The following is a 26,460-nucleotide window of genomic DNA, read 5'->3' as shown; positions in this document are numbered from 1 at the left end:
GTACACACTGGGGAGAGGCGCCTTCTTCCAACTTGGAAGAGAATAATGTCTGGAGGCTGGAAAAGAGTCAGAAGAAGCTGGCTTGGAGTGAGAGGGAATAAATTCCAAGGTCTCCTCACAGACAGCTGCACATAGAGCAGGAGTGATGCAAAATAGCGTGGCACTCTCTTAGCTCAGATTGCTCCCTCAAGAGCTGCAGCTGTATTGTATGCTGTTGTCTTCTGCCTAGGCCAAACAATAGCAGGGGAAAGCTAAGAATCAATCTCCCTACTCATTTGATCACCTGGCATAAATGCCTCCTGTCAGTAATGGTATAGAATCTCTTCTTGGGCACAGATGGCTGTGTCTGTTTGAGGGTGTCTTCCACTCCACCAAAAGAAAATAAAACTAAAGCAACTGTTGCTACCACTGGTTCAGTTCCACAGGTAGCAGCGGTAGTGGCAGCCAGCAAATGCTAGTGCTCCCAGCCTTAACCGCTCTATTGTGTACTGCTGATACCACTGATGGAGTTGAACTGGTGGTAGCAGTCGTGAGAGATTTCTGGTTTAAAAATTCTAAACCCTAGTCTAGCCAAGGCCTTTGGTTTCCGGGGTTAGGTCCTGCTTGTTCTGTGCCCTGGTACAAGAAGGGTTTGCTCCCCCTTAGAAATCACAGGGCGCTACATGGTCGCACAAGTGCTGGATCTGTCATTGCCTAAAAGTGGAATCTCATCGGCTTCAGACAAAACTTTTAGGGCTCTGTCAGTTGAAGTACCAATTCCCATTGACTTTAGGCATTTTTACAAACATCAATACAATTCCAAAAATGTTAATATTAATAGTAATTATCATAGTGCCTTGGAGCCCTAGTCCTGGAGCTGTGGTGTTCATACAAACCAGTCCAGGCTGGAATAATAAAAACTGATAAACCCCTCAGTCCACCTTCTCTGTAAAAGGCCAAGGAAATAGATGAGCTATGCAGTGTATCATCATGGTTAACAGTTTATGTGACTAAGGGGGAGTGGGATCTAGAGTCAAAGACCCCGCATTCGCTTGAAGAGGCCCTGCTACAATACCAAACTCTTCTCCCTGGAACCAGAGGGCTGTGCATCTCAGGTGCTTCAGCTGGTCACATCTGTGGTAGTCTCTCAGAGGGAGAAAGAGGTAGGTAGGCAGACAGTTACAAACCATTGAGGGCTTTATAGATGAGACCAGCTCCTTGACTTCTACCTGGAAGCCAAGCAGAAGCCAGTGCAGATTACAGTGTATTCTGCACCAATTTTACCTTCTGAATGGCCTGGCTGTGTAGCCCCATGTTGAGCATGTTGTTGTAGCCTAATCTTGAAGTGACAAAAGCAAGTATAATGGATTGGGGCCCCACAGTCAAGACTTTTCTCGTCAAGGACAGATAAGAAAAAATGCCCACTCATCAGCACCTAGCCGTTTCTGCTCCCAAATTTGCCATCACTTGTGGCCCAGCCCATTTTAAGATTCTCCCCAGTCCAGTGTGAACCACCTGATTAAAACAGGCTAGTGATGCAGGGGATTTTTCACAAATGGGCACGTGGAGCTGTAACCTTGTTTGTTTTTAACAGAAACTGTTTTCAGGGGAGCTCTTTCTAGTCAGTTTGAGGAAACTTCAGTTTTTTCCTTATTGAATTCATATGTGTAGTTGAACAAATATACACTATTCATGAAATGATGGCTCAGTTGGCTTTGAGGCACCTGGATTAATCCATCTCCTTATGCCCATATCCAGTAGGAAACTGTCTCCTATAAGCTGCAATACTGTCTGTGATGAGCAGTTATGGGGTTTGAAAATGCAGTGCACACTTTCTCCCTCCAGAAGTGCAAGGGCCATCATGACCCTAGCATACCTAATGTCCAGTAGGGCAAGGGTACTCCCAAATCTCATAGCTTCTATGGCAGCTGCCAAAGCCATTGGGTCAGTGTAGACGTTCAGTATAACCAGGAATATTCTCCATAGTAATAAAAGGAAATGACTAGTGTGCTAATTGAAAGGAAATACAGCTGCCTGTGCATGGGTGAATGTGTATATATTATATGGCTGTAAACTTTTCTCTTAACTCCTTTAATAACTCACCCAGCTAGACCAGAAATCTTTCTTAAATGAGTAGCTTCTTTGCTGACAAGAGATAAAGGGAGTGCAGCACACACCCGTAGTCCGCCTTTTTCTTTAGGTGATACAGTGTTATCTGGAAAACTTGCATTGGGAAGGGGGATGGGGGGGACGTGTGTGTGCGCGCGCGCACACACACAAGCAGATGTAAGTACAGGAGCTTAAATATCTCAGTTAATGTTGTTAAACTCTCACCAGAAGGTTAGTTTAAATTTCTTCACTTTGGTTGTAGCTGGGCGACTTCGAAGAGGACAGTTGAGGAAAGACTATACAGTGATAAAACAATTAAAGTTTGTACAGTCCATAAATGGGGGGGAAAGTTTCCGACATGAAAAATGAAATCTGTTTTACTTTGGTCTGATCTCCTCTGTCTCAGACAACATGGTAATGGATGTGCTATAAGAACCTAAATAGACTGCAATGGTGTAAGATCACCCACAGCACTATCAATGGAGTTGCAGAGGGGTTCCTTCTAATGGCTTTTTATGACAGGGGTTTTCAGACTTTTTCATAATGAGCGTCATGTCTTTACAGCGAGATTCTGTTGTGGACACTTTCCCCGACATTCATGGACCACGTCCTCCACACTGACAGTGCCATTACATTCCTGTGACGACAACAGCAATTGTTTACATAAAGAAGTTTATTAGGAATGAGTGTACTGTATTGTTACTACTTTTAATGCAATTGAGTAGCTGGGATGAGAGCCAGCACCATGTGACCAGCCAGCTCTCTGCAGGCCACCAGACATTTAAGTCTGACTATTGGATTTAGAAGAGATGGGACAGGCAGTGGGAAGATATTTATTAACATCTAACCCCCCCACACACACACTTGGGTAGTTAAAGATCTTTGTCTGCTTGAGTGAAGGTTATTTTGATACCAAGCTGCTTAATCAGTTCATTAACCTGCAGCTAAATCCAGGCAATGACTAACTTGAGCGGGTTTTATCTTTTTGAAAGCAGATAGCATCTAATCTTTCCCAGAGCATGAAATTTAAATAAGCATGAATCTTCATTCTTTGCTTTTGATGCTTCTCATTTTATTATTCTGGTGATCTGAGCAACCTAATCTTACGGAATTATTAATTTTCATAATTGGATGCATTCAAGGTGTTCCAATTTAAAACCCTCTTAAAGCTCACACAAATGAAATAAATCTGTATTTCAGTTTGGGGAATATTTTTAGGGTGTGTTTTTTTGGTAACCGTAGTAACTTGTTTCTACTTTTGAAGGTTTTCAGATGTCATCCTGGCAACAATTTTGGCTACCAAATCAGATATGTGTGGCAAAAAATTTGAGCTGAAGATTGATAATGTCCGTTTTGTTGGCCATCCTACTTTGCTGCAGCATGCGCTCGGGCAGGTACGGTAAGAGAGCTGCTGGGGCACTGGGAAACATTGTTCTCCTGAGAACTGATGTGGACAGAACAGCAAAAGATTTATGAAATTTGGAATTCAAAATGTACAGCATTGCTTTGAAACTCTGTTTTATGCCTGTGGTTTTTGGAAACTTTTGTCTTCGCTTATCTTCTGATGTTAATGCCAAATAGGTTGTGTCTACACTGGAAATTTAAAAAAAAACCTTCCAAGTGGCTCAAACACAGGTGCAGCTGAACCAGTGTTAATATTAAATAGAAACCCTTATGAAGATATGACTCCAGTGGACCATATCTGTGCTTACCATTGTGCTAGTTAAATTGGCTTTTTGGCAGGTTTAACTAAACATAATGGTAAAAATTCTGAAAGCCGCCTGAGCCTTGTGAACCCTATAACTCCCGCCAGTGCTAAGGCTGTTTCGTCAGGATATGGTTTAGAACAGGGGTTCTCAATCTTTTTCTTTTTGAGCCCCCTGCCCCCAGCATGGTATAAAAACTCCATGGCCTACTTGTGCTACAATAACTGTTTTCCTGCATATAAAAGCCAGGGCCAGTGTTAGGGGGTAGCAAGCAGGGGAATTGCCTGGGGCCCCATACTACAGGGACCCCTGCAAAGCTCTATTGCGCAGACTTTGGCTTTAGCCCTGTATGGCAGGGCTTTGGCTTTCTGCCATGGGCCTCAGATAGTCTAAAGCTGGCCCAGCTTGGCAGACCTCCTGAAACTAGCTTGCGGACCCCTAGGGGGCTGCAGACCCCTGGTTGAGAACCACTGGTTTAGAACATTTGTTTTGTTTTTGGCGTAGAGGGTGGTAAAATTTCCCAGGGTCAGCAAGGCCTTATAGGCACTTCTGAGTTAAGTTAATTCATAAGTGCTGCATGCTGAAATGGAGTAGATGTTCAGCCACATGAGCCATGGAAAGGGCTTTTGCACGAGTTTGGGAAAGGATTTGCACTTTCCCTGTCCCATTCTATGATCTCACTAATAGTGCGTAAAAGTGAATTGGACTCTGGGAATTTCCGTGATCAGCAACATTTCTCAGTGTCATGTTTAAAGCTTGAATTCTCTTTTTGCAAAATCTGAAAGAGGCAAAGGTATTTCCTTGCAATCCCTTTCAATAAAAAGTAAATAAATAAAATTCTAAGTAATAAAGTGGCCACAACATTTCTGGCTTGGATCTCATCAGATTTCATAAGCTGCAGCGGGTTAATATCCAGGACACTACAAGAAGTGGTGTTTGTGACTCACTAGCTGTGGCCCAGAATGCTTTTGTGTCAGAGCAATGTGCTGTTGCAAGATTCTTGTTCAGGTTAGTTCCTGGCCTTTTGTGGTTGTTAAAAATCATATGGCAGTCTTTTCACAAGAGTTGAAGTATTTAATCCTGTGTCCCTGGTATGACTCCTGTTTGTTTTATGACATTCTGCCTCTTTAAACGCTCCCTATAGTTTAAATTGGTAAATATACTCTAGTCTTTCTCTTCTGGTTAGAGAACATTGTGAGATCTGATCCGGCTGCTGTTTGAAGTCAGTGGCAGCACTCCCTTTGAGTTTAGGGGGAACAGGTTTCGGCGCTAAGTTTCTAAATGGTTTGAGGCCTCTGAAAGGTGCTTAGAGAAATGTTCCTATGGGAATCCTTCAGTTCCAAGAAAAGGAGGACTTGCGGCACGCTTCATGAGCTGTAGCTCACGAAAGCTTATGCTCAAATAAATTTGTTAGTCTCTAAGGTGCCGCAAGTCCTCCTAACAAATTTATTTGAGCATAAGCTTTCGTGAGCTACAGCTCATGAAGTGTGCCGCAAGTCCTCCTTTTTCTTTTTGCAGATACAGACTAACATGGCTGCTACTCTGAAACCTTTCAGTTCCAAGAAACCAAATAACAAGGCTTGTTATCAAAACTGCAGTGCAAAGTGCCCCCTTTTTCCTCCTGTTAATTAGAATCTCATTTGGTCCTTTAGAAAACAGATGATTTCCTCTTTCCTTGTAGTTTATCTAGTTTTTTAAGAATACTGATAAATGGTCTCATTTGTTTCCCTGAACTGTGTGTTACTTGGGGCCCAAAGTCCATGGGAAGTGAGAGGTTTTCCACCCTTGTGAGGGTTAGGCATAAGCATTATGGAGCTCTCTGGGAGTACAAGCATGTTGCTTGGATCTCCTACTCCATCTTGTGGAGACACTTGGTCAGTGGAATAATCAAGATATAACAGCTCCTAATGCAGGAATTCCACCTGTGTTGTCTGTCTTGATTTTATTTTTTCAAACGTCTATATATTTGTTCGTTAAATTGCAAAAGTCTTTTGTTGTGATGAGAATGGTTTTGGGGAAAAGGTTTCCAAAATACCTTATGTAGGAGACAAATCTACTTTTGTTTTAGAACTGTATAGTGTGTGTGTGTGTGTGTGTATTTGAATATATGCATTTCTAAAACATATTCTCTTCAGTCCTGACAAGTGGAAATATTAAAAATGCGATATAGTAGAGTACATTTTGGGACAGGAAGGTCTGGGATTCAGTTCGGTTTATGCCACCTAAAGGCTTTTACTTGTTATAAAAAATTAAATTTATGAAAAATTGATTCAACTATAGGTAGAAATACAGTGAGGAATAAATGTACAAGCAGCCAATGGTAAAATGCAACAGGAAACTAATTTAATAAAACTAGATCTGTTAAATCAAGACCATTTCCATGTACAGCTGAACTCTCAAGAACTTCTCAGGAATCCAGATTTTTAGTAGTTGCATCTATGCTATTTTAAAACTGTCTGAAGTACTGCCTTCACTCATTAGATTTTTATATATATTTTGCAGGTATCCAAAACTGATCCATCACCAAAGAGAGAGATGCCCACCATGATTCTCTTTAATGTTGTATTTGCCTTAAGGGTAAGGGCTGTTTTTACCAAAGAATGGATTCTGTATTGTTTTATAAGGACTGTTGGTTCAGATGCCAGTAACTTTTCAGTAACACATGTTCACTGTCGTCTTTCACTATAAACCAAACTTTTAAAATTTGAAATATGTAAAAACAGTACTGCATGTGACACTAAAGATGCACAGTTTAAAATAAAGAAAGATCACGCAATCCTAGAAGTCAAAAGATGGAAGAGCCCTGTCAGCTTTTGCAGCCGATCTCTCGGGCCAGGGAATGATTGTTTCCGACAGGACATTTTCTGTCATTCTTTTGCAGATAAATGCAAAGGTTGAGGTCCTACTTCATAGTTGAGATAAGCCTTATTGCACATCCTGTATATTTTATGGTATACATTTAATAACATAGACAGGAATCTTAAAGTATCCCTTTAACAAGAAACACAAGAATACAAAAGACTATGTAGGTGCAGCAAGGCCAACGCAATATTGCTGTAGAAACTGCAACTGTTACATATCCTGACTTTTAAGATGTTGTACAATTGTAATCTTGCATTATTGTTTACCTATTGATGATGTATAGACAAGAGAAAAGTTTCCTGCCTCAAAGAATTGAGCACTGTTATATTATTTAAAAGAGTAGCCCTAGATCCTACTGCTGGAGACACAGGTATGTTTCTTCTGAGCACAGCACTGCTGCCTCTGAAATGTGGCGTCATTAATGCATTTACTGTTTATTGATAGGCGTTTCTGTAGTCCTCATTACCATGGTATCTGAGTGCTTCATAGTATTGAAAATACATCAAATACATGTGCACTTAAAGAGCCATACTGGTTTCTTTATGCAGGCAGCAAGGGAGTGGACTGGGGATCCACTTGTTAGCAGGTCAAGAGAGGGTGGGATGCTCCTTTCAATCCAGGGGGCAGGGGTCTTAACGGATGCACAGGGGCCTACTCTGTGCTTGTGTGCTGTGAAGTTCTCGGTGTACTTGGTGTGCTTGGAAATTTTGTGTGTGTGTGTGTGTGTGTGTATATATAGAGAGAGAGGGAAAAAAAACTAGTGATCTCTCAGTAAAAAGCATACTTTGTCAGGGAGTTGAGGGAATGAAGGAGCTAGAGGTGTGGCCAGGCCACAGGTGTGCTCAGCTTCAGTTCAGGGCCTAGGTACCTATAGAATACACAATAAACAACTTGCACTTGTATGTAGACCAGCTCTCCCAGAAATGTGTGCTCTCAGATTTAATAACACTCCCTCCTCGGCATACTCAGGATGCGGTTTTTAAACATCCATAATGAATTTCCAGATGACCTTTTCTAAACACCACAGTGAACACACTCCTCACTAAACTACGGATAGGTGAGCTTCCAAAGCTCAGGATTTTTGAATAATCAGTCTCTCTTATGTTAAGCAGGCAGTCTGTTTGTAATAAATAATGATTAGCAGGAAGTGTAGCTATTATATTTTGCAGTGAAATTTTTCCCCCATACACACAGAACTCAAAAATAGCTGAAGAGACTGTCCTCAGAGTAGAACCAATAATAAAAAAAAAAAAACCCATCAGGCACAGTCCAAGCATGGAAAATTCCAGCCCATGAGGATAATTTTTCAAAATTTAGGAGTGAGTGGAAACTGAGATATGAAAACTGTTTTGCAATCTTAAGTATAGCATATACTGAGTAATTCAAATTCTGAAGCAAAAACAAAGCAAAATTTCCTTGCCTCTGTCATTTACAGTGACTACTATGTGACAATTAGCAAATACACTTAGAAATTGAGGGATAATTAACGCACCTATTCCAAGAATCAAAGCTTATCAAGAATCAAGTTTAGGCTTATATTTTTAGATGGAAATGGGACTTGAGTCCCCTTTCTGTCCCAAACACAGCTTCCTGAAATTAGGTTGTGTGTCCTTTGCTGCATCAGAGGTTTGTGGTTTCATCTGAACCTGGCCTTTTGCTGAAAGTGTTGTTTGGTTTGGTGACCAAAATGCGTTCTTGCCCTTCTTGTCATATTCAGGAGAAATTCTAGGTATGGGGGAGAAGGGCCTTGAATTTCTGTAGGGAAATTACTAGCCCTCTTATAAGTTCTTCTGTAGTGACATTTCTGAACAGCATTCTTTGGAGTCCCAAGTCATGCTGCAGGATTTTCGAGAGAAGGACTCCGGTTCACATATTTAAGGCTATTTCCTTGAACCTGATAACATCTTAGAAGTGGCATCTTTCTATTCGTGTGAGCCAGGGGAAGGAAGGCACCAGGCAGGTGTTGGGTCTCGAGTTCAAAGTGACAGGTAGTGTGTAGAGTTATTAGGCTATAGACTTGTACTGAGTCTCTCATAAGTCACACAACGTTTTTTGTTTTTCTCTTCTGGTCAAGCCTGCTGTATTGTACTTATTTACATAGTGGGGCCCATATTTAGCCCAACGATTCTGGAAGTAGGTTTGCTCAGAACCACTCATTCTGATTTTAACATTGCTGTAGAATCGCTTTCGTGTTTAGAGAAGCCTGATTTCAGCCACTTTGACGGCATAAAAGCTGCCATATGTGAGATCAGCATTTGATTTCCCAGCTCTGGCTTTCCCTTTCCACTCCATAAGCCTGAGTGTTGTAGAGGTAGCACCGTGCGTGCGTGTGTGTATGGAATCCATGAATATGAACTAAGGAGCTTTCTGGGAAGGATTAAGGGAGTTATACCTGAGGGAAATAAGCCTTTGTAAAGCAATTGGTTGTGATATGGCTTCTGTTTCGGACTGTGGAGTTCATGTCCTGACCCTGGTGGCCAAAAGCAGAAATGGAGAAGAGCCTCCTACTCCTCCTTCTTCCCCCCCAGTTGTTAAGAGTGCTGTCAGTGAAACAAAGGTTTTTCTGTTATACTAATGTGTCCTTTGCTGTTGGCTTTTTTGAGATGACTAAGTTCTCCCTCACGAGGGGGACAGAGTTTTCTGCTTGAGTTTCACAGAGTTAATAGAGAGATGGAATTACCCAGAATTCAATTCAGAAAATCTAAAACATATAAACATCATTCTGAATCTGGCTTACGTTGAAAACATTGCTTATTCATTCACATGCTCTATGCGACAACTTGGTGATTTGCCGTGAAGCCATCAACTTTGGTGTAGCTTGTATTTCTCTAGAATCTAGAGAATGGCCCTCGTACAGGGAACAAAAGCAGAAATTCTGGCTTTGTAATTCAGTTGGAGTTTACTTTGCCATCTTTTTAAGCAGCACTGCATTGTATTTACCAAAACGACCTTCTCTTCGTAGAGAACTGTCTGTGGAACATACTACATGTAAGGCAAATGGAATTTTGCTAACAGAGTTACTGCTGCAGATGACTTCTCAAAGTTGTGGGTGGAGGTACTCTAAGATAAAGGGGAGAGTCCATCTGCAGCAGACAGAACAGGCTAAGACCCAAATGTTATAATCAGGGATTCTGCTGTGCTAAGTTTCAGCCCTACCAACGTGTTGTGACTCGGCAAAAATGTTGGCCTGCAAAAATGTTGACTCATGCTTTTCTAGTTTAGATGTGAGGTTATCTGCTGTCTGAAGCTTAAATTCCTTTAAATGTCTTAACAGACATAGAGCAGCTGCTTACTGCACCCTTCCTGGCTTAGAACCAGTGAGCCCCACCTTATCAGCTGTCTGTGGCCGATAGGCTTTGCAGCACTTTCATTCTAGAGGGACACCTACAAATGGAATGTTTTAAATAAGTAATATTTGTTAGAAGTGTGTAAACCTAAATCAAATTCCATTTTCTTTGGGATTAAAAGTGCCATAGCACCTTTTTAGTTCTCTAGTGATTAGCATAAAATGTTGTTGAAAATTTTAATGCCAAAAGCCTACTCATAATGTGTGAATATTGGGGCATGTGTTTTCACTATGTAGCTCTACCTAAAGTCAGAGTATTTGCATGATTATTTGTCCCTATTCCTGTGTATGACCAGGCTTTGATTCAGGTGAAGAAAATTAAAATAATGGTGACTGTGATTTGCAGTCAGTGTAAATAAGCTTCCTAAAGTTTGACTAAAATGGGTAAAACTAACACCAGTGCTCCAGTATAGAGAGATTGGCTTGTGGTAAAAGCTGTGTCATCCTTGTATTTCCAGAGCTTTTGTATTAGAATTTATTGATATTTTTAATTTTTTCAGTAGTGTGAAGTTTCCCTCTAATGCTCTGAAGGTCTGTTCTGTAATCTTTCTTTTAGTAAATGGTCCAATAACAAATGGGAAGATACACAAGTAAAATGAGTAATCATGCCATAGGTTATGTTTGTTGTTTTGTACATGCCAACTTGGAGATCCCTCCTCATCATTTTCATGACTACTTCTTGGCCTAGTTATGTATGTTTGACTTGCTGTAGTTACGGATCTCTGCCCTCCTGCTTTACTACTGTGTGAGTCAGAGAAATCTCCTTTGTCTTGACAATTGCCAGGGAGGCTGACCTCCAACCTAACTATTAAAGATAATTCATGATCTTTAATGAAAATTATTAAAAATAACTTGTCCAGCAGTGCAACACTCATGTTTCATCTAGTTTCATGTTTTTGGCAGCTTCTGAATTATTGACCAGGTCTGTTCTTCTGTTGCCTGTAGGCGAACGCAGATCCATCAGTGATCAACTGTTTACACAATCTCTCTCGTCGAATTGCCATAGTTCTACAGCATGAGGAGCGTCGTTGCCAGTACCTGACCAGAGAGGCCAAGTTGATCCTAGCCATTCAGGATGAAGTGTCTGCCATGTCAGAAAGTGAGTTCTGAACTCAGGGTAATGGGGAGCTTATTTACCAAAGGGTACTTTCGACGTGGGATAGTCAGTCAGTTACTGGCTAATTTAATGAATAATCCACTTAAATGCAGATTACCATGGTTTGAGAATGTTAGTGTTGTGCATACGTGTAGTAACAGTGAGGCAGTAGCAGGAATCCTGGGAGCTGGGTAACAAAGTGACTTAGTGAGCAAACCTTTCACATCTTGTTAACCGTAACAAGTCACCAGGACCAGATGGCATTCACCCAAGAGTTCTGAAAGAACTTGGATGTGAAATTGCAGAACTATTAACTATGGTTTGTAACCTGTCCTTTAAATCAGCTACTGTACTCAGTGACTGGAAGATAGCTAATGTAACATCAATATTTAAGAAGGGCTCTAGAGGTGATCCTGGCAATTACAGACTGGTAAGTCTAATGTCAGTACCTGGCAAATTAGTTGAAACAATAGTAAAGAATAAAATTGTCAGACACCTAGAAGAAGACAAATTGTTGCGCAAAAGTCAGCATGGTTTCTGTAAAGGGAGATCATGTCTTACTAATCCTATTGGAGTTCTTTGACGGGGGTCAACAAACACGTGGACAAGGGAGAATTCGTGGACATAGTGTACTTAGATTTCCAGAAAGCCTTTGACAAGCTCCCTCACCAAAGGCTCTAACGTAAATTGAGTTGTTATGGGATAAGAGGGAAGATCCTTTCATGGATTGAGAACTGGTTAAAAGACAGGGAACAAAGGGTAGGAATAAATGGTAAATGTTCAAAATGTAGAGGGGTAACTAGTGGTGATCCCCAAGGGTCAGTCCTAGGAACAATCCTATTCAACTTATTCATAAATGATCTGGAGAAAGGGGTAAACAGCGAGGTGGCAAAGTTTGCAGAAGATACTAAACTGCTCAAGATAGTTAAGACCGAAGCAGACTGTGAAGAACTTCAGAAAGATCTCACAAAACTAAGGAATTGGACAACAAAATGGCAAATGAAATTTAATGTGGATAAATGTAAAGTAATGCATATTGGGGAAAAAATAACCCCAACTATACATATAATATGATGGGGGCCTAATTTAGCTACAACTAATCAGGAGAAAGATCTTGGAGTCATCGTGGATAGTTCTCTGAAGACGTCCACGCAGTGTGCAGCAGCGGTCAAAAAAGCAAACGGGAATTTAGGAATCATTAAAAAAGGGATAGAGAATAAGACAGAGAATATATTATTGCCCTTATATAAATCCATGGTACGCCCACATCTTGAATACTGTGTACAGATGTGGTCCCCTCCTCTCAAAAAAGATATACTGGTATTAGAAAAGATTCAGAAAAGGGCAACTAAAATGATTAGGGGTTTGGAACGGGTCCCATATGAGGAGAGATTAAAGAGGCTAGGACTTCTCAGCTTGGAAAAGAGGAGACTAAAGGGGGATATGATAGAGGTCTATAAAATCATGAGTGGTGTGGAGAAAGTGAATAAGGAAAAGTTTATTTACTAGTTCCCATAATATAAGAACTAGGGGCCACCAAATGAAGTTAATGGGTAGCAGGTTTAAAACAAATAAAAGGAAGTTCTTCTTCACTCAGCGCACAGTCAACCTGTGGAACTCCTTGCCTGAGGAGGTTGTGGCGGCTAGGACTATAACGGGGTTTAAAAGAGAACTGGATAAATTCATGGAGGTTAAATCCATACATGGCTATTAGCCAGGATGGGTAAGGAATGGTGTCCCTAGCCTCTGTTTGTCAGAGGGTGGAGATGGATGGCAAGAGAGCGATCACTTGATCATTGCCTGTTAGGTGCACTCCCTCTGGGACACCTGGCAATGGTCACTGTCAGTAGACAGAATACTGGGCTGGATGGATCTTTGGTCTGACCCAGTATGGCAATTCTTATGTTCTTAACTGGAGCCTTGAGTTTCCAACGTGACTGGGGGTCATGGGCAAAATCAGGCTCTTGTCTTAGTCCGTTTTTGTACATGTATAAAAGCCGTCTCTTTACTGCTTGGCATAACTTCCAGGTTCTGCTTGAGAGAAGTTACTTGGAATGTAATTGCCAGATTATAGTGCATTTAAACAAAGGAGCAAGAAAGAATGAGACTAGTTCCAGTTTTGGAATGGAGTTGTTTAAAAAAGGAATACTGCAACAGTGTAAAGTGTTATCCTTTAGAGTTTACATAATTTATTACAATAATTGGGTCCCATTGTTAAAGCCAACCAATAAATGGGGCAAATCTTTGAGAGAGGCGCTTTCATTTTTGGAGGGTGGTGCTATGCTTGAAGTCACTACAATATTATATGCCAGTTACTAACCCAGCAGCCAATGAAATCCTGCTCCTGAGCTGTGGTGGTATGTGCCCAAGTGTGTATTTCCACAAAGTAGGGGTTGTACTGGAGAACCCACACAGACCATTTGCTATAACAGTCTTTCTGATTCTCACTATGATTCAATCAGAGAGACAAGGTGGATGAGGGAATATCTTTTATTGGACAAACTTCTGTTGGTCAGAGGCAAGCTTTCAAGCTTACACAGAGCTCTATTTTTTTAAAGATATTCCCTCACCCATCTTGTCTCTCTAATATCCTGGGACTGACATGGCTAGAACAATGCTGCTTACAGTGTATGATTCAGTTGGACAAATGGACCTTCTCAGGCCTTATCTCTACTTTTCCCTTCCCCTTATAGTCCCTGAGGTGACCTACTCTAACCTCAAGCCCTTGAGGTGCTATCATGGTTCTTTTTTCTCTGTAATTCCTGTTAAAGACTCCCATGTGTATCCGAGCTTTGAAAGAGCTCTCTTACTGCAGAATTTCTTGTGCTTGTCATTTTGTTTTGTTCATTTGTTTTTTAAGAAAACAAAACCCAAACCCTTTTGTGTGTTAAAGGAAGATGTTTATCACTCTTTTCTGAATTATTGCCATGTTGTAGCATGTAGTTATAAACTCAGTATAAAATGTCACTGAAAATGCTAATGCTGAAAGCCCAATCATAATGCAGCAAGGTCTCAGTATTGGAGCATGTGTTTGCACTATGTGGCTTTGCCTACAGTCAGAGCTTGTGCATGATTCTTTGTCATGATTCCTGTGCAAGGTGATGTTCGGAGTCAGGTGAAGAGAATTAAAATCTGGTGGTGGCTGCATGAACTTCAGTCAAAGTAAGCAATCATGGTTGACATAGTTGGTAAAGCCTCTAATGCACACTGACCCGCCTGTCAGAGCCCACAGCTGGTGTTTGCAAAGGAGCTTTAGTTTTAATCTGATATTTTTGAAACCCAAAACAGTCAAAACTGCAGTTTGCAGGAGACTAAAGTATTCACCTGAGACAGCTCTTCTGGTATCCCCAAATATCTCGGTGTAGCTGTTCTTTTGCCTTTCTCATGCTTTTGAGTATAAACAATGGGCACTCCATGAATAGGGCCAGTTTGAATGGGGTTCTGTGGCTTTTCTCATTCAGACTGCCTTTGACTCCACTTTGCCTTATCTCTGAGATCACCTGTGTTACATAGAGATCCCCACTCTACAAGTGAAGTATCTCGGTTGCTTTTGTGACTAGTTCTGCTCCTGTCATTCACTAGGGAAGGAGTATGAGTGATACAGATATGCCTTCTGGTGCATTTGCTATCCAGATGTGGGAAAGCCCTCGGGTAATCAAATCCAGGTTTCCCATTCTGTGACCCTGTATGCCAAGCCCTCTGGCCATCCTCAAGAGGGATCTTTCTATTTCGCATGTAGAGTTTCCATGACTAGTGTAGATAGTAACATGGCATTGTTTCAACCTGTTATGAAGATGTCCCCCTTTTTAAGGTCACTCAGTAAAATTTTCAAAAGAACCTATGTCTCACTTTCAAAAGTGACTTAGACACTTAAGAGCCTGTGGTCTCATTGAAAGTCAGTGGGACCTATGCACTTTTGAAAGCGTTACTTGCTGTGATGTAACCTAAGAATCCCAATTCTGTTGAGAGTGAGCCAGTTGCATGAGCTGTTACAGTTAGAGTATGGAGTGAATTTCTGGAGCTTTACTAATAAATCAGCATTAACCTCTTAAGTGTGTATGTGCCTTGCTTTACTTTCACAGGGGTACAACATGTATTGTATTGTCTTGCTACAAGCATTAAAAACTAAAACTTAGAAGTAAAAACAAAGAAGTAGTTGCTCCTCAGATTAGTGAAGATGCCCATATTGCATAAAGTTGGGATTCAAAAAGACGTTCTTATTACTTTTGCTTAATTGAAAAACAACAACTGTGAAAGGTGAATGTGGATTAAACGGACTTGAATCTGTCACTGTCTAATCTGTCCACAGAATCTGCTATTACAATTGTGCAAAATTCAGTTGACCGTCTGAAAGCAAGGTTTCTCTGCTTTGAAAACAGTTGAATGCTTTTTTGTTTTAATCTTCCCATAGCAGCAGAAGGTCCGCAATCACCTTTCCATCACATTCTGCCCAAGTGCAAGCTGGCCAGAGACCTCAAGGAGGCTTATGACAGGTAAGAGGAGTCCTTCTGATAGCCCATGCTATTCTGCTTCTTGGTGAAAAGTCTTTGACCTGTATATTATCACTAACTCATCTGATTTTATGTGTCTCTTCCCATTAGTGATTTTCGGATCACTGGAGACACCAGTTCAGAGAGGAGGTTTGCCTTTATTTTTGTATTGTGTTTGAGTCCGTCTCATACCAGGCAGTGAACATGAACAAGTATAGAGCCCAAAAAGTGAGTGGTCCTTTGGGCTTTGAAGTTAAACCAGGTGGAGATTTGTAGCAATATGGAGTTTAGCTGTCGGAGTAAATCAGAAACATGATGGAGACCAAGTTGCTGTCTTGGTCTCTCCAGTGGGATATCCCAGGGATTATCTTCTATAAGGCTTGATAGGAGTCTTTGTCATGGCTACAAGAACTGTGCTACTCTTCCCTGGCTGGCAAGAGGCCTAATGACAACTTATTTGCAAAGCAGCATTTTGGGCAGCAGCTCTCCCAGCAAGCACCCAAAACATACAATTTTATGCAGTGCCCCATGTAACATAGTTGGCAGTTCCACAGGTTGCCCCCACCTCACTTGGTTACACTGTGCGCGCATGAAAGCCTGAATGAGCGAGGCCTTTAGCAGCATATAAACTGCAACCTGTCAAAGCCTGACCAGTTGATGGTTCTGGCTGGGATTTCAAAGATGTCTAAAGGAGTTAAAAGCTCAGTTCCCATGAATCTCAGTGGGAGTTGGGCACCCATCTCCCTTGGGCTCCTTTTGAAAATTCCAGCCTGTGTCTTTCTGCTCCGACAGTTATGGCATTGCTAACCCCTTAATGCAGAGCAAAGGGCTGGATTTGGTGCACTAGCATGTGTTGGTGACAATAGCTACCACAGCAGGGGGAGAAGAGAACCCTGAACCAGGGGCCTTGGCAGATAAGTAGAGCAAGAAGGTTGACTCAGTGTTTAGGGGCCAGGCTTCAATTCCTTGCTCTGCCACAGACTCCCTGGGTGACTTTGGTTAAGTCACTTAATCTCTATGGACCTAAAGTTCTCCATCTTCAGAAAGGGGTAGTAGCACTTTCCTACCTCACAGGATTGTTGTGAGGATAAATATGTTAAAGACCCATGATTAAATACTACTGTAATGGGGGCCAGAGAAGCATCTTAGATAGGAATGGATTGTCAAAAATCTTCTATATTAATGGCTCTTGAACTTAAACTTCTGGAAGAAATTCAGGCCCCTTTGAAAGAAGCTGCAGAATCTGGATTTGGTGTGAATCCTGTAAAACATACTCTGAGTTTTATTTGAAAACATTTTTCCTGGCCTGGATTTTGAATATCCAATTCTCACTCACTTCTTGTTTTTCTGCCTTCCTTCTGAATTATTTATTTGTGACTCACTAAGGTTGCCACTGAATGATAGACTATGGGGACTGCCCAGTAATACAGTGACATCTAGTGGCTGAGAACAGTGACTGAGAGAATTTTGAATCTAGGACCAAAACTCATGGTAAGGACGGATAATACATAGCAGCGGTGCCAACACAATTTTCCCAGTGTACTAGCAGCTGCCATCCATTGAGATAGACATGTTCTGGGACAGGGACTATCTGGGGGAAGTAGGTCCCCTCCTCCCCCCAGCCGTAATCCATGCTGTAGTGGAAACTTCTGCCACATTATCTCACCTTGACATGGAGCATTGCTCAATGGAATCTTGTCTTTAATTATTTTACCTAGCTTATTTCTGATTTGAAGGCGTTACTAGAGTCTATCCCAGTTAAAGCTGGAATGAACTTGTTTGATGGTTTCCTCACCAAGTGCTGTTCGCTTTATATCTTTAGAGTCTGCTTTTATGGCATTGTATCAGCATCACTGTACAATTACAGTTGTTTACAACATTATATGCTTTGTATCTCTTTGATTAGTCTGAGGTGGGCAAAGCAATTAAATAGTTATAAATCTTGATAGTAGCCAATTATTGTCTTAATTGTGTATGAATTTCTGGCAGCTTACCTCCTGGGAAGCAGCATGGTGCAGTAGATAGGGCACATGGAGTTGTGAACCAGGTTCTATTTCTGGTTCTGCCAGTGGCTCACTTGGGCAAGTCAGAAACATCCACTGATTTTTTGGATGCCCAATTTGAAACATCTTGGACCTGATTTTCAGCAGTGCCAAACCTGAGTTGACTTTAATTGGAGCTGTGGTGCTGTAACTGAGGGGGATGCAATTGTTTCAAAGTATTTTCCTACAAGGTGCTCCCCACTAGATGGCACTGGAGTATTTCAAGTCAGATCTGACATATCCGTAGTGCTTCATTCTGTCTCATGAGATGTATAAAAATCTGAACCTTTTGTCACAGCTCAAAATGCATTGAATGCTCCTATCTTTTTAATTGTGGTATAAATTAGGTGGGCTGTCATGATTACAGGTATTTATAGCATTAGTTCCCATGATCTCCTAATGACTGTAGAAGAGAACCTCAGAAAGCAGGGGTTTTTAATGATTAGTTCAAAAGATTTTAATGCGTTTGGGATCCTCAGACATTTTTCACACAACTCTGCCTACAATGTGAACAAAAAGCTATGGCTTGAAGGCCAAAATATCTCAGCTACAGCTCACTTCTAAGCTGCAAACATGCACTCATCATAAAACCTAAACCCTCCCACTAGTCCAAATTTAGGTAACCGAACAGACTGTTTGCCATAGATTAAACTACAGCTGCAGAAAAGCTTTGTTAGGTTTACACCAGCCCACCACTTGATATTTTCTTCTTCAAAACCTCTGTCTGTTTTAGTGGGGCTCTACTGTTTCCATCCCTTTCCAGATAGGTTTTTCATACAAGAGCAACCACACACTTTCAGGCTGACTGATTTCTTTTAGGGGAAGGCTGACAACCAAAGAAAGAATGAACAAAAATAGAGAAAATCTTCATGAGGGTGTTGTCTCTCTGTTAACATTTTGTTTCAACTTTGTCTCTCAAAATGTCAGATGTCCCCACAATATAGGCAGGCTTTGTAGAAATTTCTAAGGTGAAATACAGAACAAAAGTGATACGTACACCACAAAAGGTTTTGAGACAGTGGGCTTGTCTAGATGGCTAGTTTAAGTGTGTGGCAGGTTGGAGTGTTTCAAAGCAGAGTAGATCAGCACACTCTAGGGAATTTTTAGTGCACAGTAGCAAGGTCCACGTGGCCAGTTAGTGCGTGACTTGCTAGTATGTTGTAGATTTACAGCCCAACTTGCAGTGCACTGACTAGTCATCTGGACAAGCCCAGAGACTACTTATACACAAACTGGTCTCCATGGCTCAGTAGAAGAGGCTACTAAGAGGTCAAAATAATTACAACATCACCACATGAATAAGGCTGATGTACTGACACAATAACAGCCATAGTGCATGGCAGTGCTTGGTCCAAAAGCCATAAATAACAGATAACAAGTAGTGTACATGCAAAAAGGGGTACATCTTATTCAGTGCTCCAAATGGCTACTGCTTTGTATTTCAAAGAGCAGGCTACCAACACAAGACTATAATCCGCTTCCTAGGGTACATTTTGAATAGCATCTAATAAACATGTCTATAGGACACTCTACTTGTAGATGAAGTGGTGTAAAAAGGTGAGTAGATATAATTATCTGTATCTTGCATATGGAGAAACAGGCGCAGAAGTTAAGGCCAAAATTTTCATAAGTATCTACAAATTTTGGATATCCAGTTTGGGACATCTCAGATCTGATATTCCACGAGTGCTGAGTGTCTGTGTTGAATTTAATTGGAACTGTGGTGCTCATCACCTCTGAAAATCATGTTCAGGGCATCATAGTGGACAACCAAAATTAGTGGACACTTACTCTTGCACTTACAACTATTACTCATTCACTTTAATGTAGATAATTGAATACATTGAATTTTGGATTCAGATGTTATTACTTAGCCCTGGTCTAAACTGCAAAGTTAGGTCGACCTAATTATGTCCATGTACACACTATAGCCTTGCTCCTGCTGATGATGTAAGTGCCCTGCTACACCAGCATCATAATTCCACCTCCACAAGAGTTGTAGGGCTTATGTCGGTATAGTTAGGGTGACAGTGTCTGTGTAGACACTGCAGGTTACTTACATCGGCTGTTTGCTGTCATCCAGAAAGCAGCTCACAGCTTGGGCTGTCACCTCCAGATGGGGGGGGGGGGGCTCCAGTTAGAGCCTGGTGAGCTCCTCACTCCCAGTTGGGCCTGGGCTCTCTGCTTGGAGCCGGGGTACCCTCAGGGTCCTGGCTCCCCTCTCCCCTCCAGGTTGCTGCCTGGGTTCCCCACTACCGCTCGGTTCAGTTCACTCCTGTCTGCCAAAGAGGAAGAAAGGATTTGAATAGAGTGTTTCCCACCTCTCAGGAGAATACTCTTAACTACTGAGCTATGCGATATACTGATGTGGGCTTTGTGTGTATAAAAAGATCTTCTACGCTTTCCACAGTATGCATCTGATGAAGTGAGCTGTAGCTCATGAAAGCTTATGCTCAAATAAATTGGTTAGTCTCTAAGGTGCCACAAGTACTCCTTTTCTTTTTGCGAATACAGACTAACATGGCTGTTACTCTGAAACCTGTCAATCTAGGCTGCTGAAGTTGTTCCATTGTGGATAAATACATAGCCATTGAAGCAGGGAGACTGAAGCCTAGGCCCTGGTCTACACTAGGACTTTAGGTCGAATTTAGCAGCGTTAAATCGATTTAAACCTGCACCCGTCCACACAGTGAAGCCCTTTATTTCGACTTAAAGGGCTCTTAAAATCGATTTCCTTACTCCACCCCTGACAAGTGGATTAGTGCTTAAATCGACGTTCCCGGCTCGAATTTGGGGTACTGTGGACACAATTCGATGGTATTGGCCTCCGGGAGCTATCCCAGAGTGCTCCATTCTGACCGCTCTGGACACCACTCTCAACTCAGATGCACTGGCCAGGTAGACAGGAAAAGAACCGCAAACTTTTGAATCTCATTTCCTGTTTGGCCAGCGTGGCAAGCTGCAGGTGACCATGCAGAGCTCATCAGCACAGGTGACCATGATGGAGTCCCAGAATCGCAAAAGAGCTCCAGCATGGACCGAACGGGAGGTATGGGATCTGATCGCTGTTTGGGGAGAGGAATCCGTGCTATCAGAACTCCGTTCCAGTTTTCGAAATGCCAAAACCTTTGTGAAAATCTCCCAGGGCATGAAGGACAGAGGCCATAACAGGGACCCGAAGCAGTGCCGCGTGAAACTGAAGGAGCTGAGGCAAGCCTACCAGAAAACCAGAGAGGCGAACAGCCGCTCTGGGTCAGAGCCCCAAACATGCCGCTTCTATGATGAGCTGCATGCCATTTTAGGGGGTTCAGCCACCACTACCCCAGCCGTGTTGTTTGACTCCTTCAATGGAGATGGAGGCAATACGGAAGCAGGTTTTGGGGACGAAGATGAGGAGGAGGTTGTAGATAGCTTACAGCAAGCAAGCGGAGAAACCGGTTTTCCCGACAGCCAGGAACTGTTTCTCACCCTAGACCTGGAGCCAGTACCCCCCGAACCCACCCAAGGCTGCCTCCTGGACCCAGCAGGCGGAGAAGGGACCTCTGGTGAGTGTACCTTTTAAAATGCTATACATGGGTTAAAAGCAAGCATGTGAAAGGATTACTTTGCCCTGGCATTTGCGGTTCTCCTAGATGTAGTCCTAAAGCCTTTGCAAAAGGTTTCTGGGGAGGGCAGCCTTTTTTCGTCCTTCATGGTAGGACACTTTACCACTCCAGGCCAGTAACACGTACTCGGGAATCACTGTAGAACAAAGCATTGCAGTGTATGTTTGCTGGCATTCAACCAAAATCCGTTCTTTATCTCTCTGTGTTATCCTCAGGAGAGTGAGATATAATTCATGGTCACCTGGTTGAAATAGAGTGCTTTTCTTCAGGGGACACTCAGAGGAGCCCATTCCTGCTGGGCTGTTTGCCTGTGGCTAAACAGAAATGTTCCCCGCTGTTAGCCACAGGGAGGGGGGAAGGTTGAGGGGGTAGTCACGCGGTGGGAGGAGGCAAAATGCGACCTTGTAACGAAAGCACATGTGCTATGTATGTAATGTTAACAGCAAGGTTTACCCTGAAAGAGTGTAGCGACTGTCTTATAAAATGTGTCTTTTTAAATACCGCTGTCCCTTTTTTTTCTCCACCAGCTGCATGTGTTTCAATGATCACAGGATCTTCTCCTTCCCAGAGGCTAGTGAAGCTTAGAAAGAGGAAAAAAAAACACACTCGCGATGAAATGTTCTCCGAGCTCATGCTGTCCTCCCACACTGACAGAGCACAGACGAATGCGTGGAGGCAAATAATGTCAGAGTGCAGGAAAGCACAAAATGACCGGGAGGAGAGGTGGCGGGCTGAAGAGAGTAAGTGGCGGGCTGAAGACAGGGCTGAAGCTCAAATGTGGCGGCAGCGTGATGAGAGGAGGCAGGATTCAATGCTGAGGCTGCTGCAGGACCAAACCAGAATGCTCCAGTGTATGGTTGAGCTGCAGCAAAGGCAGCTGGAGCACAGACTGCCATTGCTGCCCCTCTGTAACCAACCGCCCTCCTCCCCAAGTTCCATAGCCTCCACACCCAGACGCCCAAGAACGCGGTGGGGGGGCCTCCGGCCAACCAGCCACTCCACCACAGAGGATTGCCGGAAAAAAAAGAAGGCTGTCATTCAATAAATTTTAAAGTTGTAAACTTTTAAAGTGCTGTGCTTAAAGTGCTGTGTGGCATTTTCCTTCCCTCCTCCACCACCCCTCCTGGGATACCTTGGTAGTCATCTCCCTATTTGTGTGATGAATGAATAACGAATGCATGACTGTGAAGTAGCAATGACTTTATTGCCTCTGCAAGCGGTGATTAAAGGGAGGAGGGGAGGGTGGTTAGCTTACAGGGAAGTAGAGTGAACCAAGGGGCGGGAGGTTTCATCAAGGAGAAACAAACAGAACTTTCACACCGTAGCCTGGCCAGTCATGAAACTGGTTTTCAAAGCTTCTCTGATGCGTACCGCGCCCTCCTGTGCTCTTCTAACCGCCCTGGTGTCTGGCTGCGCGTAACCAGCAGCTAGGCGATTTGCCTCAGCCTCCCACCCCGCCATAAACGTCTCCCCCTTACTCTCACAGATATTGTGGAGCACACAGCAAGCAGTAATAACAGTGGGAATATTGGTTTCGCTGAGGTCTAAGTGAGTCCGTAAACTGCGCCAGCGCGCCTTTAAACGTCCAAATGCACATTCTACCACCATTCTGCACTTGTTCAGCCTGTAGTTGAACAGCTCCTGCCTACTGTCCAGGCTGCCTGTGTACGGCTTCATGAGCCATGGCATTAAGGGGTAGGCTGGGTCCCCAAGGATACATATAGGCATTTCAACATCCCCAACAGTTATTTTCTAGTCTGGGAATAAAGTCCCTTCCTGCAGCTTTTGAAACAGACCAGAGTTCCTGAAGATGTGAGCATCATGGACCTTTCCCGGCCATCCCACGTTGATGTTGGTGAAACGTCCCTTGTGATCCACCAGAGCTTGCAGCACTATCGAAAAGTACCCCTTGCGGTTTATGTACTCGGCGGCTTGGTGCTCCGGTGCCAAGATAGGGATATGGGTTCCGTCTATAGCCCCACCACAGTTAGGGAATCCCATTGCAGCAAAGCCATCCACTGTGACCTGCACATTTCCCAGGGTCACTACCCTTGATATCAGCAGATCTTTGATTGCGTGAGCTACTTGCATAACAGCAGCCCCCACAGTAGATTTGCCCACTCCAAATTGATTCCCAACTGACCGGTAGCTGTCTGGCGTTGCAAGCTTCCACAGGGCTATCGCCACTCGCTTCTCAACTGTGAGGGCTGCTCTCATCCTGGTATTCATGCGCTTCAGGGCAGGGGAAAGCAAGTCACAAAGTTCCATGAAAGTGCCCTTACGCATGCGAAAGTTTCGCAGCCACTGGGAATCGTCCCAGACCTGCAACACTATGCGGTCCCACCAGTCTGTGCTTGTTTCCCGAGCCCAGAATCGGCGTTCCACAGCATGAACCTGCCCCATTAGCACCATGATGCATGCATTGTCAGGGCCCATGCTTTCAGAGAAATCTGTGTCCATGTCCTGATCACTCACGGGACCGCGCTGACGTCGCCGCCTCACCTGGTATCGCGTTGCCATGTTCTGGTGCTGCATATACTGCTGGATAATGCGTGTGGTGTTTAATGTGCTCCTAATTGCCAAAATGAGCTCAGCGGCCTCCATGCTTGCCTTGGTATGGCGTCCGCACAGAAAAAAGGCGCGGAACGATTGTCTGCCGTTGCTCTGATGGAGGGAGGGGCGACTGACGACACGGCTTACAGGGTTGGCTTCAGGGAGCTAAAATCAACAAAGGGTGTGCCTGTACATCAAGGAGTATTTCAGGCAGGACTGCACGGAGGGTTCCAATAAGAAATGGTGCACCTAAGTTATCGTTGTTATTGGAACAAGGAGGTTAGCCTGGCCTCTGATTGATACGTGGCTAGATTTACCTCGCTGCACCTTCTCTGTGAGTGACTGCAGTGTGATCTAGACAGGGGAGGAGGCAAATGAGTACAAAACAAATCTGGTCTATTTCTTGTTCTGACCCACTCCATCTATCTTTTACATCTTTGGCTGGCAGCAGACGGTGCAGAAGGACTGCATGCCATCCACATCTCATGGCTGCTTGGCAGAAGATGGTACAGTACGACTGCTAGCCATCTTCATCTCTTGCCTGCCTGGCATAAGATGGTACAATACGACTGCTAGCAATCCTCATCTCTTGCCTGCCTGGCAGAAGATGGTACAGTACGACTGCTAGCAGTCCGTATCGCCTGCCCGCTCACCATAAGACGGTTCAATAGGACTGCAGGACTAAAGAGAATGACCTGGTCAAGTCACTCCAAATTTAGTCCCTGCGCCCATGTCTGCCCAGGCGCTCCCAGCCGACGTGGCCAGGAGCACCTCGGACACGACGAGGACGACTACCAGTCGTATTGCACCGTCTGCTACCAGAAGGCAATGGGTTGCTGCTACTGTGCAGCAAAGCCGTACCGCGTCTGCCAGCACCCAGGAGACATAGGGTGATGGTTACCTGAGCGGGCTCCATGCTTGCCGTGGTATGGCGTCTGCACAGGTAACTCAGGAAAAAAGGCGCGAAATGATTGTCTGCCCTTGCTTTCACGGGGGGAGGGAGGGAACGGGGGCCTGACGATATGTACCCAGAACCACCCGCGACAATGTTTTAGCCCCATCAGGCATTGGGATCTCAACCCAGAATTCCAATGGGCAGCGGAGACTGCGGGAACTGTGGGATAGCTACCCACAGTGCAACACTCCGGAAGTCGACGCTTGCCTCGGTACTGTGGAAGCGCTCCGCCGAGTTAATGCACTTAGAGCATTTTCTGTGGGGACACACACACTCGAATATATAAAACCGATTTCTAAAAAACCGACTTCTATAAATTCGACCTAGTTTCGTAGTGTAGACATACCCTAGGTCTCCCACCTCCCAGTGGGTGCCCTGACCACTGGACTACAGAGTGTGTCTCTCATTCTCATTGGCTCATTCTCATTCTGCTCCCCCCTCCCCCCCCAGCACAGACTTAGGTGCTTGTTTGACAGAGGGGTGGGCCTTAGCACACACCCCTCTTGCCGGCATCTACCTTTGGCTAGCTTAGGCAGCTTTGGAATAGCTTGTTGGCTTTTGTGGATTGCATTCTTAGGTGTCTGTCCCTCCCTGTTCATTGTTCAGGGACCCATGGTACCTAACTCATCTTTATGGATCACAGTTTTTTTTCTAGACACCTAAAAATTAGGCCCTGTGACTCTTGAGTTCCAGTGCCTAAGTCCCTTCATGGATCCCACCCCTAATAATTTGTTCTGTGGAGTCCATTTTTATTTTCATGTTTCCTTTGAGCATTGTAAACAGTGTGAGTGAATATTATATCCAGAATACTGTATGACTGTGCTGTATTTTAAGAGTTCACTCTTGATGGCTTGTTACAAAATGTACGTCAATTGTGGGTGAATCTGCTGGATATTCCTTAGCCAGGATAAACAAGTGTGTTTTAAATTTCATCCTTTAAGCCCAAGAAAAACCAGGGAGTTTGTAGTACTGTGGTGTAATTTTGGATGCCCTTTAAAGGCTTCTGGCTGCTGACTGGATGTGGGATTCAGGAATGTGTGAGAGTGGCTTCCAACTCTTAGTGGCTTCCATATCAAATCTGCTTAATTTACAAGTAATGGATTTTTCTATCTACCAGGTCTTCAAGTTCAGCCTGGGATCTGAGAGTAAAGCTGTGGTCTTTCTGCAGCTCAGATCATTACCAGTAATGATTCTGGGGTGAGATCTTAGCTAACGAGTTTGATGGTGCACAACACAGAACAGAATCCTGTTCTGCTCCATTACTTCTCTGTTATGGGGTGGCAAGAAGCTGCACTCTAGCTAAATCTGTAACATAGCTTCAGTTTAAAGCTGACTTTTCAGACTTGTGTAAACACTACATACAGTCAGATAAATTTGAAAATTGTTATGCGAATTCATGACTTGGGGTGGAATATTTGGTAATTTAGGCTATTGTTTACACAGCAATGTAAACTTAGGGATAGTGGGACTTGAGTTAGGTGATCTGTTGGGAACCCTGGGCTTACGTGTCTACATTTAATTTTAACAATAGGTTAAGAATTTTCTGACTCATGCTCAAACCTTGGGTTCTGGCATCCACACTGAAGTGCACAGACCCAAATCAAAGTAAAGGTATCCTGAAGTGTCTAGCGCCCCCCACCCCCACCCCATGTCGACACTGTAGCGCAAGGTGGGCAAACTATGGCTCATGGGCTGGATCCGGCCCATGAGGGCTTTG

General features: G+C 43.4%; 1 protein-coding gene across 13 annotated transcripts in view; it reads left to right on the top strand.

Moving 5' to 3' along the window:
- NPRL3 (NPR3 like, GATOR1 complex subunit) overlaps window positions 1–26,460 on the top strand; it is a 102,588-nt gene that overhangs the window by 16,327 nt on the left and 59,801 nt on the right. For 8 of the 13 annotated variants that reach the window (XM_073362671.1, XM_073362667.1, XM_073362668.1 and 5 more), the window contains 4 exons: window positions 3,353–3,482; window positions 6,297–6,371; window positions 10,948–11,101; window positions 15,510–15,591. In XM_073362671.1, the coding sequence (XP_073218772.1) occupies window positions 3,353–3,482; window positions 6,297–6,371; window positions 10,948–11,101; window positions 15,510–15,591 (441 nt within the window). Of the gene's footprint in view, window positions 1–3,352; window positions 3,488–6,296; window positions 6,372–10,947; window positions 11,102–14,196; window positions 14,261–15,509; window positions 15,592–26,460 lie in introns of those variants that run through there. The other 5 variants (XM_073362666.1, XM_073362675.1, XM_073362672.1 and 2 more) reach the window with 5 other exon arrangements.

The sequence above is a fragment of the Lepidochelys kempii genome, chromosome 10 (assembly GCF_965140265.1).
Source record: "Lepidochelys kempii isolate rLepKem1 chromosome 10, rLepKem1.hap2, whole genome shotgun sequence".
NCBI lineage: Eukaryota > Metazoa > Chordata > Testudines > Cheloniidae > Lepidochelys > Lepidochelys kempii.
This window is presented reverse-complemented; position numbering and strand designations above follow the sequence as displayed.